The following is a 17,120-nucleotide window of genomic DNA, read 5'->3' on the forward strand; positions in this document are numbered from 1 at the left end:
CCACAGTGTGAAGCGGGTGTGGGGGAGAGGCTGGAGGCTAGGAGACCAGTGAGGGGAATGCGTGAGTGGTGCAGGCACAACGTGGTGAGGGCTGGACTGAGGCACATATCATTTTTGTTGCCATGACCCTGACTGCACACCTCCCATGACCTGCTACGGGGGCATTATCAGGAAAGATGGCAGAAATGGGCCAGCTGATGGGAACACCCCCAATTCAAAGAGGCCCATCCTCACACATTCCAACCAGTCCTCTTCTTGGACTCACTTAGCATCTTGAGAGGCATGGCACCAGCAACGAGCTCTCAAATTTCCAGATGATATGAGCCCCTTGGCACCACTGTCCCATGATAAGAGACCCACCAGTACCCAAGCTGCGCAGATCCCACATGGAGTAAGGGGAAGAGGAGGGTGATACTGTAGGGCAAGATGGGCTGCTGGTTATCACTAGGTGGCCTTGTCTAATATCTACACATCAAATACCTAACAGGGGACAAAGACAGACACACAAGAACTGCCCCAGACTCCCCACCCCTTAAGTGGGGACCCCCCCATCACTCTTATGAGTGAGGATATCATCTTTGAAGCCTCTGCCCTCTGTGCGGGCATGTGTCCTGGCCTCTCCCAGGCTGGGCTAACCTTTGCTGTCCAAGCTCCTAGCACCTCACACATTCCTGTCTAGAACACGCATCCCTAGAATTACTGGTTTCATGTCTGCTCTCCTTCCCAGAGGAGCTCACTAGAACTGCACCTGCCTTTCACTGTTGTTTCCTCAGTGCCCAGAACAGAGTCTGGCTCATAACAGGCCCTCCAGCAGTACCTGTGAGGAGAACCAATAAGATGTGCTGAGGGGGAGGAGAGCAAGGAGGAAGACGCCCAGATTTCCAAGGCCCTGAGAGAGGATATATGTCTTGCCCAAGTCACAGGCAAGGCCAAAGGAGACCACAGCTCCTGCTGGAACCTCTGACTCAGGGCAGGGCCTTCCCACACATCACACTGTGCTAAACAGAGGTGCTGCGACCGCCCAGCGTTTCCCAAAGCATATTCCATGGATCGTTGGTCTTAAAAGACTCTAGTGGATAAAAATGTTCTACAGTTAACTTAGCTTGGGACACTCTAGGTTAAACAAAATTAAAAGTTTCTTTACTGCTGGACTTTCAGAGCCTTTAATATACTCATGTACATATATGATTCTCAGTGAAGGTCACAGTCAGTATTCCCCACATCCATTTGACCATGGAATTCCACCTGTGAAACAGTTTGAAACCTTTGGCACCATCCCCAACTGCTTGTCCTGATTATTTACTGGACATGGCACAGCACAGAGATTTGTTGCAACTTTTTGGGCGGTACAAGGAAAGGCTTTTTTCACTAACCAAAATTAATCCAAGCCCAAGACATAAATGGGATAAAAATGAAACTGCTCCGGTTGAAAGGGGTCCTGGAGATCCCACGTGGTCATCCCGTCACTTCTGCCACGCCAGGAACCCTCGTGTCTCATGGAGCCCAGTTTGAAAACCACTGACTGGTACAGGACTCTGAGCACAGGATGCCATCCGGAGATCTGCTTCTGGTGCTGGCCCTGCTGTGAACTGTTGTCCCTTGGTCAGGTTACTTGGCCCTCATTGGGCCTCGGTTTTCCCATCGATACAATGAGTCTAGCAGACTGGATGCTCTCTGGAGTCCTGAACTTCAATCTCTGACATGATGAGGACTGTGATTCTATAACTGTAAAATTCTAACTGGATGATTCTATGGTTCTCTCATTCTGAGATTCCATGACTTAACATTCTGATTCTGGGACTGTCTGTAGCCAGCCTGAGCTGGTGCAGCGCACTGGAGCATGGCTGTGAAAAGCAGAATTCATTAACTGCAGTGCGCTGCCCAGGGGCGCTGGCTTCCCTGGGGAGGGCAAGCCCCTTGCAGGATGGAAGGGGCGGGGTGCGGAGAGGGGTGGGTGGATCAGAATGAGCATCCACTCAGTGGGCAGAGCAGGGAGAAGGACCCAGGTCTCCTGACTCCTGCTCTATCTTTAGATCTCCATAGCAACCGTCGCCAGGGCACCAGAGCTGAAGGGAGGGCAGAGCTGGCTGCCTGCAGGAGGGAGGGGCGTTTGCATCTATGCCTCTTTTGCTGGAAAAAGGATTCTCGGCTGGGCTCTTGAGCCAGGGAAGGGAGACTGAGAGTGAAGCCATTCGAAGCAGGAAAGGCCCAAAAACAAAGGTAACCCAAGGCCCCACCTCGCTCTGGGAATGTGGTCAGGTCACAGAACCCAAGACCTTCCTTGTGTTTGGCTCATGGCACTGGAGGTACATAAGGCCTCCAGAGAGCTCTCAGCCGCCCCTATGGTCATTCCCTGAACATTTAACATACACCTCCTCTGAGCCAGCCCTTTGGGAACACAGGGATTCTCAGCCTCCAGGGGAAGCAGGCATGGTCTGATGGGAGCCCCGCATAACCCTATAATCTAAGGAAGCAGGGGAGCTCTTCTAGCCCCTCTTCCTACCAACTCCTACTCATCCTGGGGCTCAGCCTGGACCAGGATTCCTCCGAGAAGTCCTCCATGACTCCCAGGCTGGTTACTCTCCTCTCCAGGCTCCTGCAGCCCCATCTTCCCTCCACACAACAGGATGCCTGCCTAAGGGAGTCAGAAGATGAGAAACAGGTGCACAGAGGTAAAGAAATCTGCCCAAGGTCACCTGGCAAGTTAGTGGTGGTCTTCTGTCCACGTTTTCTGATTCCAGTCTGTGCTCCTCCATGAGTAGGCCCCTGGCCTGGGCTTTGGGAGGGAGGCCAGGCCTAGAAGAGGAAGTAGGAGTCCTCAGCCAGGCCTGCATGCAGCAGGCACCTGGCCATGTCCTTGGTAAACTCAGCCGAGCCACAGACCAATGCAAATGGCTTTCTCCGACAAGAGCCAACCAGCTCTTCAATCAGGTCCTGGCCCAGGCGGCCAAAGCGGGTCTTCTCCCGGTAACTCCAGGGAAGCTGCTCTGGGGAGTTCTCCTGTAATGATGAGAAACAGTGGGGGTGATGACCGGGAGTCCCCAGAGTTCATGCAGCCAGCTCTCTGCCAAATGAGGAAACTGAGGCAGGGTGGTGGAAAGGCAACCTTCACCTGGCCCTACCACAAGCCAGGTACTTGCTCACACTGGGCCTCAGTATCCTCACCACGAGCCTACGGGTAGCTAGTTACCCTCCTACAACAGGGGAGGCACAGGGAGGAGGGACATTCCCCAGGTCACACAATGAGGCAGGGGCAGTGGCAGGACTAGAACCCAGGACCCAATGTTTCTCACTGCCTCTTGGGGGCCACTGTACTTGTCACCCTGGGGGAGTGTTTTCTCTGCATTGCTGTGGGTCTCCTAGCATCTTTCCAAGGTTGTCTATACCATTCCCCTTGGACCATAACTGTTGTTCATTTGTTTTAAGGTTTCAGTTAACTTGTGGGTTTCTCAGTATCTATTGAGTGATCACTCTGTGCTAGGTCTGGGGACAGAGCAGTTGCTCTAAACAGGAAAGGTTCCTGGCGTCGTCCTGCCTGTGGTGTCAGAGATCCCAGCATCAGTGCCTCAACCAAGAGAGGAGTCTATTCTCTCACAGAAAAAGGCTGGCGTAGTTCAGTGCCCGGGGGACCCAGGCCTCCGGCTCTCTTTCTGCTCTTCCAGCCTCAGTGGTGGCTTCCAGCATCAGGATCACAAAAGAAAAGAACAGCCGCCAGCTGACTTGGAGGACTTTCTTTTAAATAAACATTTCATTGAAGTATAATATATGTACAGAAAATTGTAGAGCTCATTAAGTATACATAGTTTGAAGAACTTTAGCAAAGAGACGAACTCATGTAACCAGCACCCAAAACAAACAAACAAAAAACAGCAGAATGAGACTATTGACTATTCAAACCTGTGCACACCCAGTTAAGGTGGCTTCTAGTTCCTAGGGCTAAGCAGAGGCCAGAAGGGGGGGTGGGGGGTGGAATCTGGGCTTTGCTGCCACTTCCTGGCTGAGTGACAGTGACCTCTCTGAGCTACTGTGATGAGAGTGGAGTGATGGGAAAACCCTGGTAGAGGCTCCATGAGCACAGGCCTCTAATCTCAGGTGCATTCCCAGGGCCTTGGAGCCCACCTCACAGAGCTGACAGGTACTGACAAGGGCATCTTCTCTTGAGGGTCTGGCCCTTTCCAGCTCCCTCCAGGCTCTGACACACCCGATAGGCCCTTGAAGGCAGGACCTCTCCTCCCCATTGCCTCCTTCCCTCAGGCCAGTTAGGTTCACTCAGCCCTTCTCAATTGCACACCCAGAGACGCAATGGGTCTGGTTACCGCTCAGGTGGGGAGAGGACTCAAGTGGGGAGAGGACTCAGGTGGGGAGAGGACTCAGGTGGGGAAAGGATGGGTAAACAATGATAGCTGATGGTGCCCTAGGGTAGGTGCTGGAGAGCCCAGGCCTGTGGCAGCAGAAACATCTACACCAGCCTGGGGGCTCAGGGAAAGCTTCCGAATGGAATTACACCTCCACAGAGAGATGTGAAGGATGAGGAGGGGAGGGTGAAGAAGTGGGGAGAAGTGGTCCTGGCAAGGGGAACGGTGGTGAGCAAAGGCCCACCAGCCAGAAAAGCACAGCACATTTGCAACCACAGCAGACCAGTGACACCAGAACACAGCGAGCAGAGAAGGCAGGCTGGAGTCAGGTCACAGAGGACTGGCACAGCCAGCAGGCTTGAAGGTTGTCCTGAGAGCAGTAGGGAGCCAGGGAAGGGCTAGAGGCAGGGGGGTGGTGTGGTCAGAGCTGCCATTCCAGCCGCAGGATGAAGGACAAATGAACAGGGGGTGTCTGGAGAAGGCAGATGCTTGAAGATGCAAGCTGTCACTGGCTGTCCCTGCAGACAGGCAGGAGAAGGTGTATCCTGAGCGGAGGGAGTGCAGACAAGTAGGAGGTACCTCTCCACTGTCCCTGCCACTGATGGCTAGCCCATTCACCTGCCCCATCCCAGGCCACTGGCATCATTCAAGCCCCAGCCCAGGGCTGAAGGCCCTCTATTGCTAGTGAACTTTAAGTACCCACAAGCCCAAGCTTAGCTGCCATCCCCTCTGTGAAGCCCTGCCTGCTTGCTGCAGCATCCTGAACATCCTCAGCAGCACCCATCCTGTGCTGTATTATACTGATAAGCAGTAGGAGCAGGGCCTCTGGAGTAGGACCACCAGGGTTCACACTCAGTTCTCCACCAACTCATTGTTACCTTGGGCAAGGTTCTTAAATCTCCCTGTGCCTCAGCTTCCACATCTGTACAATAGGCATGATGGCAGGATTAACCTCCTAAGATTGTGGTGGGGAGATACAGGAGTTAATACACGTAAAATGCTTAGAACAGTGCCAGGCACAGAGAAAGTGCTCAGTGAAAGAGAGCCATTGTCAGCCATCCCTGTGGCTGTCTCGCCATATACAGGTGAATACCTGGAGGGCAGAGAGCAGGTCATCTTCATTTTTTTTTTTTTTTTTTAATATATCTTTATTGATTTCAGAGAGAGGAAAGGAGAGGGAGAGGGAGAGCTAGAAACATCAATGATGAGAGAGTCATTGATCGGCTGCAGCCCGCAACCCAGGCATGTGCCCTGACCGGGAATCCAACCCTGATCGCCTGGATCCTAGGTCGACGCTTAACCGCTGAGCCACGCCCGGCCGGGCAGGTCATCTTCATTTTTATATCAGGCACCTGGCATGTGGTTGGGGAAAAGGAAGCCCGGGTGACTCTGCCAGGTGCCAGCTTCCTGCCCCATCATCTCCCACCTTCCTTGACCAGGCCCTTGGGCAGGGCTGAGGGTGCTGCTGGGTAGCAGTGGCCCTTCCCTTACTCCCACCCCCACTTCGGCTACACTCATTCCCCTGTCCTAGGTGCTGCTGCTACCAATGTTCACCAAGCATAAGCCTCTCGATGACTCTGTCCCATGGACAGGCCAGCAGACCCTGGCCAGTGGGGAACCCCAGACATTTGGCACTGGGAAGGGAAATACCTCCTTCCCAGTCACACCCCCACCCAGCCACATGTCAAGGATCACACAAGTCTTTATCTTCAGGGACCGGGTGGTCCAAAGTACAGGGCAATGAGGGTGACTCTGAGCAACAGAGAATGAAGGGAGGCACCAGCAGGGTACCCCAACCCAGGGGGTGCAGGAACAGAAATAAAGCTACCAACCAGGGGATGGCAGGTGAGCAAAGAGAGCTGAGGGCCTGGCTTGAGATAAGGGCATGATGCCCCCCCCCCCCATGCTATGGCTCAGGGGAAGGGGCCCAGAAGGCCTGAGTGAATGAGGGGATGGGGAACCAGAGGGCAGAGGGTCAGAGGCAGAGTCACTTCCAGCTAGAGTACCTGCAGCCCAGAGTTGGAAAGCAGCTTTCCTCCCAGGCAGGGCAAAGTGACATGGTAGAGACCCTAAGAATGCAGTGGACTCAGATGGAGGGAGCATCTACTCTGTGTCTGGCACTGTGCTGAGCACTGAGGGGACTGTGGTGACCCAGACAGGTGGTCCCTGCCTCAAAGAGCTTATCACAGCTTCAAGGACTCTGTGGCCTGGCCCACTGACTCCACAACCCAGCACCCAGCCCATATAACTGATGATGCCAGAGGGCAGATGGCAGGCAGCAAAGCATGATGGGTGAGAGCTAGAGCTCCGGAATCAGAGTCCCAGGCTCAAATCCTGGCTTTACCCCATCAAGCAGCAGACACTGACTGGTACCTCCACCATTCTGAGCATGTTTCCTCATCTGCATGATGAATATGACAAGCACACAGTGGCAATTCCACCAGTGACAGGACTATCACAGCATGGGCGCAAAGGCCACAGCAGGGCTCAGGACAGGTGCAGGGGAGTGAAAAGTCTGTCTCACCCTGCGCTTACCTGGCTGAGAACAAAGAAGGTGCGGATATTCCAGAAACGGGCCTGCTCCTGCAGGAAGGTTTTCAGGTAGATGCTCTCAAAGGTCTTGAAGCAGCCAACCAGGGTGACAAAGGTCTCGTCTTCCGCATTGTCTGTGATGCTGTGCAGGATGGGCACCATGGGGGCCAGGCCAGTACCTGCAGCCAGCATGAGCAGCTCACCGTACTGGGAAACAGGACAGGTATATGGGGATATGACCCCACCCACCCATCATGGGGCCTTTTCTTGGGCGTGCCTGAACCGATGGCACTGCTCCTCCCGGTGGTCATCTACCTAGGTGACCCTCTCTACCTCCTGCAGGAAACCACCCTTGCTTGTTCAAGTCTACAGCTTGGAGGTCTGTGTAACAGAAACCATGGACTCTGGGGGCTGAAAGGGAGCATAAGGGTGTAGCCCATCCTACAGATGGTTTGTTTTCCTTCTGAAGCATCCCCATAATAGCACCTCTCTCGGAACTGTTGTGAGGATTAAAGGAGATGACATAAAGTGGAGCCCAGGGCTTACCAATGAGATCCCTTCCCCTTCCTGAGCCCCTACTGCCGGCCACGCCACCCAGCCCTCTATCCCTGCCCTCCCAGCCTTCCGGTCTTTGGCCTGCCGTGCTCCTCCCTCCCCCATTGCTGCTCGGGTTCTCCTCTGGTGAGCCTTCCCGGAGCCAGGGACAGCTGAGGGCTCCTTGTTTTCCCACAGCCCCCTGTGGGCCCTGACTCACAACACGGGCCATGCTGTGCTTTTGTCATCTGTTTGTGTGTCTGTCTCCCCATCAGATTCTGAACTTTTGGAGGACAGGGGCCTTGTCTGACCCACCTTGGGCCCCCTGGGTCCAGCATGGGCCTGGCCCTGGACGAATACCTGGGCATGTCTGTGGAAGAATGCACAGGTAGATGCTAATGTGTCAGTTCTCTGGGATGACCTGATGTCCATCTGCAATGAAGACAACTGCAGAGCAGCAAGACAGGGCCGGAAAGAGGGCCAGTGCACCCCAGCCTCCTCGGGGGCCAAGTGCCAATGTGAGACCCCATCTTTTCTTCCTCACTGCTGGGCCCTACATCTTCCCTACACAGGACATGCACGGGCTTTTCTGCGGTGCTCTGTGGGTGCAGAGCAGCAGCCACAAGGCACAGAGAGGCTCCACCGGGAAAAGGTGGTCAACACAACCTTCATCAGGTGCACCTCAAGGTTGGGAGGAAACGGACAGTCCTTAGTCCCTGCTCTCAAGGGCCTGGGGGACACAGGGCCATCCTCAGCTAAAAGGCAAGGCTAAGCATGGTTAGTACTAGGAGAATATTGTAGAAGAGTATTAAATTATGCATACCCCATGACTGTAAAACGATGAGGGTACAGTACCTAGGAGCTGCTGTGAGGATTAAACCAGTTACTACACAGTGAGTACTAGAATCAGAGCCTGGCACAGAGGAGGTGCCAGTGACATACATGTTTGATGTTACTATACACACATACGTGTGTGCACTTGCCCCCACTCGTGGAAGGGGATTTGGAAGGATATACGCAAGGGAGTGAGACTGATAAGCCCGGGTAGATGGCCTGCAGGTGTTCTTTATTTTCTTCTTACTGCCTCTCCATACCTGCTGATGTTTTTGGTAATGAACATGTATTGCATTTGTAATAAGGGGAAAAAACAATAAAAGCTATTTTTAAGTTAACCAAAAAAAATGGAGAGGAATGGCTCATTCTTTTCCACTTGCTTTTGTTTTGCTTTGTTTTCCTAATTATAAAGGCAATAGGTGTTCATCGTGGGGAATTTGGAAAGTATAATGAAGAAAATAAAAATCACCCATTATTTCATCACCCAGAGCTGCTATCATTTCATTGCATTTTCTTTTCATATTTTTTTCTGTGCATTTTAACTTAGTTTCCCAGCCTGTTGTCTGTTCAGTTTTGTACCTAGTGTTTGTCACTTGATCTTATAACATAAACATATAAGATCATTTATAAACATAACTTAAAAATCCAGGATAATTCTTTTAAGTACCTGTAACCCAGTGTACTTAACTGCTCCCCTGCTGCTGAATACTCAGCTATCTCCAATGTCTTGCTTTCATAAGTAAGGCTGCAATGAACATGTGCAAGAGTCAGCATTTTGGATTCTTTCCACAGGACAGACTTCCAGAAGTGGAATTACTGGGTTGGAGATTCTTAAGACTCTTCATACTGCCGGACTGCTTTCCAGATATGCACCAACTGATGAGAACTTACTAATTCCTCCTGGGAGCATCAGGAGGCTCTGAACGTAGCATGAAGATAAGGAGAGCATTCCAGGCTGGAAGCAGTGGCCTCCAAGGCAGGGAGTCATGGGACTTATTTAGGGGCAGTCTTTATAGTCTTGCAACTGGAATATGAATATGGAAAGATATCTGATGGTGAGATGGGATAGGGGCCTTAAACACCAAGTGCATGAGTCTGAGTTTTCTAAGCAAAGGGCAGTCATGGACAGCTCTGGAGCCTGGGCAGGCAAGTTTGTTTCTTAGTGCCTATTCCATCTCCTCCCATGTCCAACCCCAAGGATACTCTAGGGCTTGTGTTGGGCTCAGGAAGAACGGCACAGTGAGATTCAGCAACCTGAAGCTGCAGTCCCAGAGGCTAAACTGGGGCACTGGGAGGAGGGGTCTCCTGAGGACCCAGTATGCTGGCACTCACCTGGTTTGGTTTATAGAAGAAGTTTCCAAAAGGTCCTCGCCAGAAAGCCATGTCTCCTGTTCTCAAGGACTCAACATACTGGGACATCAGCCCAATCTGGTAACACTAGGAGCAAACACAGGGAAACCTCACTGGGACAGGCACATGCTGCCAATATAAACCACATCAGCCATTCCCGTGGAGCCCTTTTTGCAATGCCCTGTGCTTTTCACGTGTTATCTCATTTAATCCTCCTAATCATCCCGCAAAATTGGTACTGTCATTCCCAATTTTCAGAGGAGGCCCAGAAGCTTGGACAGAAGGGAAATGGTGAAGCTGGATGAGAATCCATAGGACCTCCAGCTTTAACTACAGAGATCTCAAACCCAAATAACTCAGAGCCCATACAGGTAACATAACTAAGTGAAGAACTGGATATAAGATGATTGATGACAACACTCAGTCTCAGTCTCAGAGGGCAGCAGGGACCAGCGGGGACTGTGGCAAATTAGGGAGTGAATGCTCCTTTTAAAGGAAGAAGCCACTTTGTAGATTCCAGTATATAGTTTGTGGGGCTGATGATGCTACGTCTTCTGATTTTCCATAGGAGCAAAACATCCATATTTTTATGTAAAATCTCCCATTTTTGAAATGTCAGCAATTAAGTCAAAATTTTAGAACACTATACAGGTCAAAATCAAATACATTTGCTGGCTGGAGTCAGTGGGTAGGCCACTGATGTGAAATCTCTGCATTACCCAGCACTGTTTCCTGGCTGGATGAAAAAAATGAAGGAGGTGGAGGAAATTCCTCCATGGGGGGGGGGGGGCAGTCTACATTTCCTGGGGGCCTGCCCACTCTGTGCCAGGCACTATGCTGAGGCTGCAGGGGAGACAGCTGGACCTGAAGCTCCATGAAGGCAGCCAGTGCCTGAACCATGGAAAGGACTTAATAAATATATGAATGAATGAATGAATGAATGAATGAATGAATGAATGAGCGAATCAGTCAATCAGATGTAGGCTCTCCCTTTAAGGAGCTCACAGTCTAAGAGGAACCTGTCTCAGACATACACAAGGTAGAGGCTACCTAATGCTCCATGAGAAGAATAAAGTGCTGGGAGAACACTAAGGAGGTACAGTCACTTCCAATGGAGCAGGACCAAGGATAGCTTCCTGGCAGAGGAAGCATTTGAGCTGGACCCTGAAGACCGGTTAAGATAGAATTCACTGGGAATGGGAGGAAGAGGGCAGAGAGGATTCTGGGCGTTAGGTATGGTATAGTCAGGGGTAGGACGGCCCAGGTCATGTGCTGGGAACAGCAAGTGGACACAGTAGGGTGGGGGTGAGAGGGAAGCACTGGACAATAGGACTGAAAGGGTGTTTGATATGAGATTACAACCAGGCTTGAGATTATAACCAGACTTTGGTCACCCACAGCCACCTCTGGCACCATCCCTGACTTCCGTGGACCCATATGAATAAAGCAAGGAAAGTTCTCGGCTCACCTGGAAGAGGTCTGGGAGGGAGGCTACAGTTCTCCTAACTTGTTGGAGGCTGTGGCTCAGAGCACACCTTGTTTTCTGGCCCCGGTCTCAGGGGAGGCACAGCCCATACAGAGCCTGACTCAATACACACCAGTTAAACAAGACTGACACTGAACTTTTGTTCTTCCACTGAAAATTATACTACCCAAGGAGCCTTGGGACAATGACATATCTGAGCATCAGCTTCTTCATCTATAAAATGGGGATAATATGATCTACTCTGTAGGGTGTTTATGAGGTTGAAACGAAACAATGAAAATAAAGAGCCAGAGGCAGTGCCCGTTTCCCAGAAGGTAGGTGCCTGAGAAATAGGAGTTCCTCCTTCCCGTCTACAAGGGAGGGTAAACCTAAGAAACCCGTCTGCCTTCCCAATTCGCAAAGACATTTCCAGATCTTCCTAGCCAGCGGCTCAGGGATAATTAAGCATCCCTCTAAAGAGAGGCTTTCCGGGAAATGAAAGAGCAAATCAGCCTTGCAGCTGGGAGAGAACTGTCTCCAGGCTTATCCTTTCAACAGAAACACACCCAGACAAGCAGCTTGGGGAAGCAGGCCATTTGGAGAGGATTTGTGGAATCTCCCAGACAAACAGTTGTGCAGAGAAGGGATCCCATCCAAGCTTATGTGTGAGGGAGTAAACACTCAGGCTCTGAAGGCAGGCAGGGAAGGTAGGAGCCAGAGACGCTGCTGGGGTCTTGGAGTGAGGAGGCCAGGGCTCACCACCAGCCACACTTCTTAGTAACTGTGGAGCTTCGGGTTCTCCTGGGGTCTCTGCTTTCTTATCAATGAAATGGGGATAATAATTCCTGTCCTACAGGGGAGATAAAGGGATGTGAAAGCTATTCTTAAACACTGGTGTTCCCTAGGATTCCATTTGGGAAATAATGATCTAGAGCTATATTTTAGGTTGACCCATATGAAACTGCTGTTTCTCTCTGTAAGTCAAAAATATTAGAGAATCAGCAATTCCATGTAGTTCCACCTAATTATTTTTTCCACATAATTGGAACTTCATGACTTCTTATGTATCTGGTGCCTATTCTTTGGGCCTCTGGGGTACTTTGTATCCAACCCACTTTATTCATCTTAGCTCTGCCAACTCCCTCACCACCTTGTGTGCCCCACAAGCACCTTTCCTCCTGCCATTCAGACTGGGAATAGTTCCCACAAGACCCTGTTCTGTTCCACCCTTCCCTGCCTTTGCTTATTCGTCCCCTTGGCCTGGATGCCATTCCCTGCCCCTGCCGATTTCCACTCCTCCTTTAAGACCCAACTCAAATACCCTGACCCTGCCCACCTTCCCGAGGGGACGTCCACAAGGCGCTCTGCATCCCACCCTTTCCTTGCATGCCCCCTTCTGATCCAGGACAAAGGATAAACAGTCCCCCATCACACATGCTGTTCCCGGCACTTAGAGCTTCCGCCCACATTTCCCTCTGGTGCCCACTCCTTTACTTAGACATACAGCTCAAACAAGCACCTTCTGCTGGGAGTCCCAGCCTGCTTTCCCACAGCTCCAGCCATCTTAAGTGGGACTGGGGCCTCCTGCCATGGTGTTTATCACACTGCACTGTTCCGGCTGCTCCTGTCTGAGGACAGGCTCCACGCCAGATGCATCTGGACCCCCGTGCCCAGCACGCAATACTGCTGTGCAGCCTGGGTCCCCCTTCCCCCAGGCTCAGTGCTCACTCTCCGACAGGCAAGAAAATGAGAAGGAGCAGCTTTCACTTGCTCAGTCTGAGCCTCCTTTTCAAAAAATCTGTCAGGAATAAGCCCTCTGTCAGTGGTTGAGCAGCCCCCTTCACCAGGAAAGGAGATGGGAGAGGGCCTTCTTCACTGTCCCCACTCTTCCCTCGAGCCAGCATCCTTCCACGTGAACACTGGCTTTTCCCACATTGGTGGGAACTGCCCCACCCCAACCAAGAGAGCGAATGGGGGCTCCAGTCCACAGCATCTCAATGTGTTGTCCATGTAAGTCAGCTCACCTTGATTAAAACCTCAAAGTATCCTTCTGCATTGGCAGGGCTGATGGGTGTGTAGGCTCTCTGAATTTCTAAGCCATCTACTATCCCCCTGGGAAAGAGAAGCACTCAGTCAGGCAGGCAGGCAATCATTCAACAAACCCATATACGTATCCATTCTGCCAGGCTGGTGAAAGTGAAGGTGGGGCCTGGTCATCCCCAGTGATGCTCACTAAGGGGCAAGCAAGTGGGAGCAGGAAAAAAGATCACTGAATGTGGCCAGAGTGGTTCAGCTGGTTGAGCATAGTCCTGTATACCGAAAGGTTGCCAGATCGATTCCTGGTCAGGGCACATACCCAAGCTGTGGGTTTGATCCCTGGGTGGGGCACATACAGAAGGCAACCAATCAATGTTTCTCTCTCTCCCTTTCTCTTTCCCTCTTTCTTAGCATGTCCTCAGGTGAGGATTAAAAAATGCAAAAGTGTAAAAAGAGCTGAGTTCCCAGGCAGGTCATTAGTACCTCGGTTGCCCCTTTTATAAAATGGGGCCAACCATCTTTGTCCCTGTTGTGCAGTTCCACTGGGATTACAGATGGGCAAGTGCTTCCAGAGTACATTAATGATGTGAGCTGTTTTTAGGACATCACTGTGGGTTTTTCCTGACCTCTTCTCAACCACAAAATCATAAAAACAACTGTTTTTAACAAGTTGTTTATTAAACACTTACCACCATGTGCCAGGATCATCAGAATTGGAAGGATCCTCAAAGTGCCCTAGCCCAAAGCCGGACCCCATGCATAAATCCTCTCCACAATGTTGTCAACAGGGGGCAGGATGATCATCATGATAATAGCAACCTTGTTGTCTTACATGCCTACTATACACCAAGCATGTTATATGCATTATCTTATTTAATTCAAATAACCACCCAAATGAAAAACCCACGGCTTAGAGAAGGAAAGCCACTTGCCCAAGGTCACACAGCTAGAATTCACCGTAGCTCTGACTGCAGAACCAAGTTTCTCACCACTACTCCTCAGAGCTTCCTGGAAGTACCCAAGTGCTCCTTTCTAGAGTCCTATAATGTATGCAAAGATTTTTTAGAAAGGCCCTGTCCTAATACATCAAAAGCTGGGGAGCTGAACAGAAATATTCAATAAATGCTTGTGGAACAAATGAGGAAATAACAAACAGAACACATGATGTGGCTGGGATGCAAACAGCACAGTGACATTTGCTACAACAGAGGCAAAACTGACATGCTACAGAGGGAGCAACCACTCTCACTGGGGGCACCAGGAACCTCAGGAGGCCTCCTCAAGCTGCAATTTAAAGGATTAGCAAGCCACTGACAGGTGAGAATGGGGACAGGAAGGGAAGTAATTCCAGGCAGGGGAATAGCCTGGGCAAAAGCTGAGAGGTAGGATAAGGTAGGGCAGGAACTGGTGAGTGGATCAGGAGGCTGGAACAAGGGGTGCATATGCAGCAGGGGGAGGGGGAAGAACTTGGTGGGAAAGGAAGCTGGGAGCCTGGATTAGGAAGTCATTGTGGAGGCATCACAGAGCACAGAAGGTGTTGCAACAGGGAGTGACATGGTCAGCTGCATGTGTTAGGAATGTCACTAGAGTGGCAGAGAGGGTAGAGGAAGTGAGGGAGTTCCTGATTTATGGGTGATTGGTTGCATGGGGCTGTGATCTGCCCTCTGGCCCCTCTCATCCATTGGAATGGCGAGCTTAAAGGATAGCCAGCCAGGTCACAGCCAGACTGAGCTGGGCACAAACACCAGGGGTCAGTGCAAGGCAAGTGGCCAGAGTGTGACCAGTAATATGCCCTCTCCTGGTTTTCCTCGTCCTCTTGCTACACCTTCTGTCTCCTTTGCTGGCTCTTCCTCTTGCCAATACCATAAATGCTCGAGCAGCCAGGGTTTGATTCCCCGCCCTTCCCAAGTGTTGTCCAGATAGATGCCAATGATCCCATATCCATGTCCGCAGCTCAGGTCTCTTTGCTAGGCTTCATCCCCACAGAGTTGACTGCCTGGCAGAAGCCTCCATCTGGAGGTCCCAAAGGATCTTGTCCCTGGGCAGGTGAAGGTGGGGACAGAGGCAGAAGGACAGTACACAAGAGGGCTGGGAGGAAGAAGGAATTTCAGAGGAGTGGTTAAGAGTATAACTCAGGAGCTGGGCTGTCTGAGTTCAAATCCTGACTCCATGACTTACTAGCTGTGTGATACTGGGCAAGTTGTCAATGACAGTGCCCTTTCTATCAACTGGTGCTAATAATATTAGGTTAATACCACAGGTTCTAGAGCCACATTGCCTGCCTTCAAATCCTGGCTCCAACATTTCCTGACTGTGTGACCTTGGGCAAGTCACAGAACCTCTGGCTTCAGTTTCTTCTCAGGTCTGATAGTGGTACCTAGCACTCAGGATTTTGTGAGAATTAAATGAGTTCATATGCACACTCACACAGAACTCGGGCTTGGATAGTATGTGCTATAAAAGTGTTTGCTGTTATTCTAATTAATTATGAAAATGTATTCTCTAGTTCAATCCCAAGAACCCTCTGAGTAATGTATTACTATGTCTATTTTGAGATGGCTAGTAGGGGGTTAAGCAGCTGTCCTAGGCCACACAGCTAGCAAATGGCAAAGTAGGGCTGCAAAGCTCTGATCCTCCCACTACCTGAGTGTACCGTAGGACAAGGTGCTGGCCAGGCCGCAGGCCGAGTTGGCTGTTCCCGGGTAGTGCAAACCGGACACAGTAGGTGTCCTCAGTGAGTTTGTCCATGGCACTGATGCAGAAAGCCAGGAACGTCTCTGGGCTCAGTTTGGAGGGGTGGCTCTGCAACAGGAAAATAGCCAACAGCTAGAAGCTGGGGCTCAAGAAACATGCAGGCATCCACAGCATCCACTCACTTTCTCCAAGGAGAGGCTATCCCGCTGGTGAGTTTTTTCTTATAATAGAGAGTAGTCCCACCTTCCCTTTCATGCTCTGATCTAAGAATGCCAGAGCACTTTACACTGTGCTCTACCCTACTCTTAAGCCTTCCATGGCTCCCCTCTGCCCAGGATAAAGTGCAGGACTCTTAGCTGGACACTCCAGAGCCCTGTGGATGACCCTCAGGCCCCATTTTACCTCCCATGTGTCAGATGCCAGACTCTTCTCCATTCTCCCAAGAACACCCTGCTGCCTCCTCCCTGTGACCCTTTATTTGCCTAAGCTAGGCCCTCTGTCCAGAACACTCATCTGCAATGTATGAATGACCCACCCATCTTTCAAACCTGCTAAAATCCATATTTGCAAAATTTAAAAATTGATGAGCCCATAAAGATTATCTAACCTAATATCCTTATTTTTACATGTGGGAAAACTGAGGCCTGGGTGGTAGTGACTTCCTTATCCAAGGTCACACCATGAGCAGGGACTCAAAGCCATGTCTTCTAAGTCTCAGCCCACGGCCCTTGACATTCCACCCCACCTGCACCTCCTCCAGGAAGTCTTCTCTGAGTGCCATAACTCATGAATCTCTCTCCTGTAAAATGCCCACACCCAGTTCACTCCTGGAAGTGCCCCACATACCCAGCTCAGGGCCAGGCTTTGAACCTGGATCTGTCTACTTCCACTAAGCACACTCTTTCCTCTGCTGTACAGAGTCAGGGGAAGCTTCCCCGAGCAGGTACACTGCACAGGGCTGAAGCCAGATAGATGCTGCCACTCTTGTCTGAGAAGTCTCTTACCTGGGACTCCTTGCCTCTTAGCAGGCTTCTGTCCTTGCTGGCTTGGGCTGCCTCCCACCTCGCCAGGTCTTGGTTATAGAGGTCAAACACACAGGGGGAGCAGCCACTGCCACAGCACTGGGAGGGCAAGGGCTCCACAGGCCGAAGCTGCAGCCAGGCTTCCTCATCATCGTGCTCCTCCCTCCCGGCCATCATCAGAGGGCTGGGGCAGCCTGCGAGGGACAGCTGGTGCTCTTTCCGGAGCAGGCCTGACTGTGAGAGTCACAGCCCCAGCCACGTTCCCTGGCCAATCCAAAAGACAGAAACATGTGGTTA

The 17,120-nt window shown here is 51.2% G+C and overlaps 1 protein-coding gene across 1 annotated transcript; it reads right to left on the reverse strand.

Moving 5' to 3' along the window:
• Positions 1-1,007: 1,007 nt before the first annotated feature.
• CYB5RL (cytochrome b5 reductase like) lies at positions 1,008-17,082 on the reverse strand. Its single transcript, XM_016219809.2, has 6 exons — positions 16,806-17,082; positions 15,761-15,909; positions 13,095-13,182; positions 9,588-9,692; positions 6,891-7,094; positions 1,008-3,000 (listed from the first exon to the last, which is right to left on the reverse strand). The coding sequence occupies exons 1-6, from the start codon at positions 16,998-17,000 to the stop codon at positions 2,797-2,799; spliced, it is 945 nt and encodes a 314-aa protein (XP_016075295.2). The 5' UTR covers positions 17,001-17,082; the 3' UTR covers positions 1,008-2,796.
• Positions 17,083-17,120: the final 38 nt, after the last annotated feature.

Source organism: Miniopterus natalensis, chromosome 9 (assembly GCF_054644295.1).
Source record: "Miniopterus natalensis isolate mMinNat1 chromosome 9, mMinNat1.hap1, whole genome shotgun sequence".
Taxonomy (NCBI): domain Eukaryota; kingdom Metazoa; phylum Chordata; class Mammalia; order Chiroptera; family Miniopteridae; genus Miniopterus; species Miniopterus natalensis.

Bases quoted from the DNA above. Each gene is read 5' to 3' on its own strand.
- CYB5RL (XM_016219809.2), bottom strand. From the start codon at position 17,000: ATGATGGCCGGGAGGGAGGAGCACGATGATGAGGAAGCCTGGCTGCAG. The intron at 15,910-16,805 runs GTAAGAGACTTC...TTCCTGTTGCAG, and splicing joins TAAGAGGCAAGGAGTCCCAG to AGCCACCCCTCCAAACTGAG. The intron at 13,183-15,760 runs GTACACTCAGGT...TCTCTTTCCCAG, and splicing joins GGCCAGCACCTTGTCCTACG to GGGGATAGTAGATGGCTTAG.